Below are 5,786 nucleotides of genomic sequence, written 5' to 3'. Positions count from 1 at the left end.
TACATAGTCAACATGAATAGTAAAGAAATGTGTTTATTGAATGGTCATTATTGAAAAGCCTTGAAATGAAACTGTGTATAGCTGAAATATTATGTTGGGTTACAATCAGAATAGAAACGGATATAAAAACATAATCATGTATACTTCTAGTCTCGACATAAGAACAATCAATGCAAAATCTTAAACGGTAAAATGTAAACATTGTTATACAAACGTTCAAACAATATTCTTTGTAAGCTTTACAGAAACAGAACAGTAACACAGGTGCAGTTTGCCATTCGTCTCTCCCTCGATCAGCGAGGCTCTACATACAGCTCGACTTCAACAAAGAGTGAATTACAGCACTTTCATGATTTAAATGTCAAGATTCTGTGTTAGTAGTGCAGTTGGAATTAGCTGCCATTTTGTTAAAATGTTTATAGTGTAAAACCATCCTTCAGTGCAGGTTCAAAACCTTTTGTATTTTTTCAATTAAAATAATAAGATGGGGGTTTAGGTGGACCCCCACTACACCTGCAGAGTATTTCCTCTTTTGTATTCATTTTTAACATCTATTGTCCGTAACTCCATATGAACTGAACTAATTCAACGTGAAGGTGTCCCCTCGTCTGAGCTCTGGCTCCAGCTCTAAACCCTGTTGTGTGGGCTCTACCTGGGAGGTGCAGTTTCTGAGTTCGCCTCTCAGCTCGGACAGCTGCTGGGCGTGGCTGGAAAGAGTCCCGTTGACTTGCACGAGAAGCCCGGTCGATTGTCTCTCCAACTCCTCCCTGATTCTCTCCAGGTCATCTGCTAAGTTATTCAGGCTCTTGCACTGGTCTTCCACACTGGAAATACGCCCTCCAACCTCAATGACCTCCTTCTGGACCCCCATTGCTGTGCTCCGGCAGCCCTGGACCTCCACAGCTAGCCGCCTCTTCATCTCCTGCAGCTCACCTTTAACCCGGGTCAGTCTGCGCTCACCTGCCCCAAGCATGGACGCCTGATGTCCAAGCAGCTGCACCACACCCTTTATCTGCTTCGCCAGACGAGCCTCTCTCTCATGCCAGGAGCTGTTGGCTTGGCCCACCTGGTGGACCACTGTCCCCAGGGAATCCTGGAGGCCTTTGAGGGTACGGTTGACTGAGCGGACATTGAACTTGATGATTGTGAGTTCTCCCTGGATGGCATAGTCTCCCTCTGCTTGTTTCTGCTGTTCCCTGGGGGTCAGACGCTTTAGGATGTTCTGCATTGTGACATTGAGGCTATTCAAACGGTCCTCTTGCTTGTTGATTGCCTCCTTCACATTCTGCTCCTCTGCCAGCTCAGCACTCGGCGCCGCGGAGTCTCCTTGGATGGCAGATGGGTTTTGAGGTGAGGAACAGGAAGAAGAGCAGAGAATCTCAAGGCTACTCAGGTGCTTCTGAACTCTGTCTATATCGACCTCTATTCTCCCTCTGAGAGACTCCAGCTCTGTCTCCAAAGTGGGAACAGCATGACCCTCCAGCAGTGCGGGAGCAGTGGCATTACCCAACTCCTCCAAAGCCGTCAGTAAACGGCCTTCCAGAGCTCTAAACTTCCCATCTAGTCTTGCTTCCACCCCCTGTGCTGTCTCAGCTCTGTCTGGGACACTCCTCCCTTCAGACTCATCACTTTTAATCTGCTCAGTTAGGTTAAGCTTAGCCTCTACATACACCAGACGCCCCTCCAGCATTCCCTCTATGTGGTCCTTGTGTCCACCTAGCTCCACTCTCAGGTGTCCCTGGGACTGGTTGAGGCCTGCCACTGAAGTTTCCAGCATTTGTACCCTTTCAACCAGTCCACTCACGATACCAGAAGAGTTCTCTGTTACCTTTAAACCGTGGATCTGTGCCTGGAGGTTTCTCAGCTCTGTTCTTAAGTCTGTGTTGCTCTCCTCCAGAGCGTCCTCCATCTGCTCATTCCTCTTATTTTGCTCCTTCTGGCACTGACGACGCCAATCGCCAGCTTTCTCCTCGCATCGGCCCTCTGCACTCTCCACACGTTTCTCAAACCCAACAAGGATGTCTGTCCTGACTGCACTCAGCTTTGCATCCATTAGGTTTTCCATAGCTTTTTGAGCATTTTCCCCAAGATTTACGTTGGAGTCTGATCCCACCCCAGCACTATTCGACATCTTCTTCAGTGCTCCATCGTGTCCCGTCACTGTTGCTCTGAGTTCCTGCAGCTCTGCCGTCTTGGTTTGCAGCTCTGTCCTGAGCTCCTCTACCCTTCCATCCAGTTCCGTGATGCCCGGAAACACGTGCCTGCCATCTAGACCCTCTGTTTCAGGGTCTCTCCCTGGAATCTCTACAAACCCGACACTGGATGGACCAGAGGCTGCAGCAGGAGCGGGAACAGGACCAGGGGCAGCAGAGAGAAGAGCTGATAGCATCCTGTTGGCATCCTCCCTCAGCGAGGCTCGTAGACTTTCTTCCAGTCCATTCACAGTTCCCCTCAGGGTTTCCAGGCCCTGGTTTAGACGTTGCACATCCTCCTCCATTCGATATATTCGCTCCTCTGTTTCACTGTCCAGAGCTTGGGGAAGAAGGGAAAGAAAAGCGGTTAGCAATGGGACAAACATGATACACATTGGTGTGATTTTAATCTAGTTTAAAACAAGGATATTAAAACAAGGATTTCAGAGCCCATGATGTAACTCTAAAAAGTGTGAGGAAGCTTAGATTGGAATCCAGTGTCTACAACGCGCCACAAAGCCAAACCCAGTTACAACTAGTATTTAGAACTTGAACACATGTATGGTCTCACCTTCAGGCTGTTCCCCACCAGAGGGAGCAGGAGGGATTCCCTCTGGCATGTGGTCCTCGGGTCCTTGGCTGTGTCCATGTTCATGCTCATGCTCATGTGCGTGCTCATTTTCTTGGCCGTGCTCTGTGTGATGTGGTTCCTGGTACTCTGGCATTTGCTGCTGCTCGGATGGATAAGGCTCGAAAGAGGTGTCTGGGAAGGAAGAGGTCCTCGGAGGTCCAAAGGGCCGCATTGGATAGTTAAAACTGCCGGTGGGAGGTCCTTTGGCTTGATGCCATGGATTGGCTTTCACAACAGTGTTAATAGGTGGGCCTTTGAACACTGGACCTTTGTACTGTGGGCCCTTGAATTGTGGCCCCTTAAACTGCGGGCCTTTCATCGGTGGGCCCTTGAATGGTGGCATCATGTTCATGGGGTGTTGGTACACTGGATGTCTCTCCATGCAGCCATAACCAGAGTACCCGGGACAACAACGCCACTCCAGCTCTGTCACTGTTTTATGTGCCACCTTGTAGATTGGTTTGTACATCAGACGATACCTGAGGGAAACAACCATCAGTCAGAAAAGTACGCTCGACTGTGGTATTTCTCTACCCTGAAGAGATGTGAAATAAATATCAACATGACATAATATAAACTGTTGTTTACTCACTGTAGAGTTGGACATTTTTGACCCCAGGAGCACTTGTTGTATTCAGCTTTCACATATGGGGCGGCCCCATCCTGCACGGTGAAGGACACTGTCTTTTCAACCACATAGGCACAGTGGTTTCTTTCAGAGAGGGGATAAAAGATAACAGATTAGATGCGAGACACATGAATATGATTTCTTGTTAGGCTTTAGAAATACAAAGTTGTGTCACTCAAATTAAAATGTGGTCTTGATTCCTGAGAACACAAGACACACACACAGAGAGAGAGAGAAACATAACTTACTTGTGTCTGCTGGTGGCTCTCCCTTGGTCATGCTGTTGATTGTGCCCAGCTTTATACTGGTTAAATTGAAGTGGTCTGTAAAACTTGGTTTCGACCAGTGAAAAAAATAGAGTAATGAACATAAAAGGACTCACAGCCATCATCACAAAATGCATCCTTGAATATCCTTTGTTAAAAGTCAAAGAAGAATAAAAGTCTTCAAACTGAGGTCAAGGTGACCTCACAGGAGAAAAAAGCGACACCCTAAATATTCCACTGCATTCACTTGGGCTTCTGACAAAAGAAGATATCTCCAAACACACAAAATGAGAAAGAATGCTACAAATTTGCCATCAGAAAAAGACTTGAGTCTCTGCAGTACGACCCTTTTTTAGGCTGTGCTATAAAGCAGAACGCCTCTCTGTGAATGTTGACCCTGACGCTGGCTGTGGGTGTGGTGGACTCGGTTAGAGTGACAACAGTCCACTGTGAGGTTGGTGGACTACAGACACCACTAATATGGCCCCACTGCCACCATCTGCATATCTCCGCCCACTCAACCTCCTCAAAGTAACACCAGAGTGACAGCGAAGCAGGGAAAAGGGCCCTCAGCTTCACAGCTGCTGTTATTCCTGTGGTTTTCTGTCATGCTCAACTTTATTTAACATTTTAGTTTTTATTATACAACTAGTTTGAAGGCTGCCTTCCACCAATCAGGGCAGAGGCTAAAGTACCATGAGCTATTTTCCCATGGTGACGTCATGGCAAACCAGAGATACAACAACAGACCTGTCCCAAAAAAGGCAGGGGTTTTCCCCCATTTTGGGGGTAATAGCAAAAAGAAATAACCCAAGGTGACAAGTGGACATAGTCAGCAATTATTATGTTGTACTTAGAGTATGAAGAAGACCCTGTATTGTGTATGATCCTTCAAAATAAAATATCAACACTGACCACCTTACTTTTGCAGAACCCAGTGGTGGGAGAAGAAAAAGTCTGTTTTTAAAAACAATAACAAATAAGTACAAGTACACAAGTCATACTTAACGTATCAATAATAAAAATAATCTTGCAGAATTGCCCTTTTAAAAATCTTTTTTTAATCTATTATTGCAATATGTAATATGATGTATTCATATGTAAGTATTACTTATGTTGCAGCTGATAAAGGTCGGGCTACTTCTCACTATTATCTTATATACTTCTGGGTACCTTAATCTATTGTGATACATCATAATGTATAAATTAATCTGACATTATCTAACAGAGCTATGAAATAAATGTAGGGGCGTTAAAAATACTATCGATACCTCCAAACTGTACTGGAAGTATGAGTTAGCATAAAATTGGAAGTACTTCAAAATTGTAGTTGAGTATAGCATACACAAAATATATTAAAATGAGTATAGAAGATCTTTTTAATGCTATCATGACTGCTCTGTGATGATATTCTTGAGGTTATGTGATGGCTCTGCGGTCTCTAAAAGGGAAATCTGTGGACATCTTGGTGTCTTTTACTTCGCACATAGACACAGTTTAAACGCCGACCTAACACCAAACCTCCAGGACTGGGAACAAATAAAAACAAATACCCTGTGTTGAAGGCCGTGGCTGTACACACCCATGACTGAGTGCTTTGCCCCACAAGCCCACACATTCATTTACAACACTAGTCTTTATACAGTTGAAAAACTTCACCGCCCAGAGGAAAGAAAGACGAATGGCTGCCCCACTGCACCACAGGCAGAACCCTTTCCACTAAAAGGCCAGTTAGACCGAAACACATTTTCTCTGCATGCATCCATTATATCCATTTTACCTTAAATTTTCCAACAAAGCCCAGTGAAATAAGTAATTAACAGAATCATCTTTTGGAGGGCAAACTAAACAATCATGTGAATATAATCAAAGCCTCCCAATTAAACTTGTACATTAGGTACGTTTTTCACAACTTTAGGCATTATCTGTTGGACTTAAAAATGGTCTTTTACTTTTCTTTCGAATCCTCTATTATATTATTTCGGAGAGTGCATCCTGTGATTCATTCAGAAGGTCAACATGTACCTTGTTAGAATATGGCTCGCAAGGTGAACTGTGATCATTCTGAA

At 44.9% G+C, this 5,786-nt stretch overlaps 1 protein-coding gene across 1 annotated transcript; it reads right to left on the bottom strand.

Annotated features, from left to right (window-relative positions):
• Positions 1-236: 236 nt before the first annotated feature.
• emilin3a (elastin microfibril interfacer 3a) lies at positions 237-3,922 on the bottom strand. The gene is made up of 4 exons (XM_056423885.1): positions 3,700-3,922; positions 3,416-3,535; positions 2,748-3,302; positions 237-2,522 (listed from the first exon to the last, which is right to left on the bottom strand). The coding sequence occupies exons 1-4, from the start codon at positions 3,852-3,854 to the stop codon at positions 581-583; spliced, it is 2,772 nt and encodes a 923-aa protein (XP_056279860.1). The 5' UTR covers positions 3,855-3,922; the 3' UTR covers positions 237-580.
• Between the last annotated feature and the right edge of the window lie 1,864 nt (positions 3,923-5,786).

The sequence above is a fragment of the Pseudoliparis swirei genome, chromosome 9, assembly GCF_029220125.1.
Source record: "Pseudoliparis swirei isolate HS2019 ecotype Mariana Trench chromosome 9, NWPU_hadal_v1, whole genome shotgun sequence".
NCBI classification, from domain to species: Eukaryota; Metazoa; Chordata; class Actinopteri; order Perciformes; family Liparidae; genus Pseudoliparis; species Pseudoliparis swirei.
The sequence above is the reverse complement of the archived record's forward strand: the minus strand, read 5'-3'. Positions and strand labels throughout refer to the sequence as shown.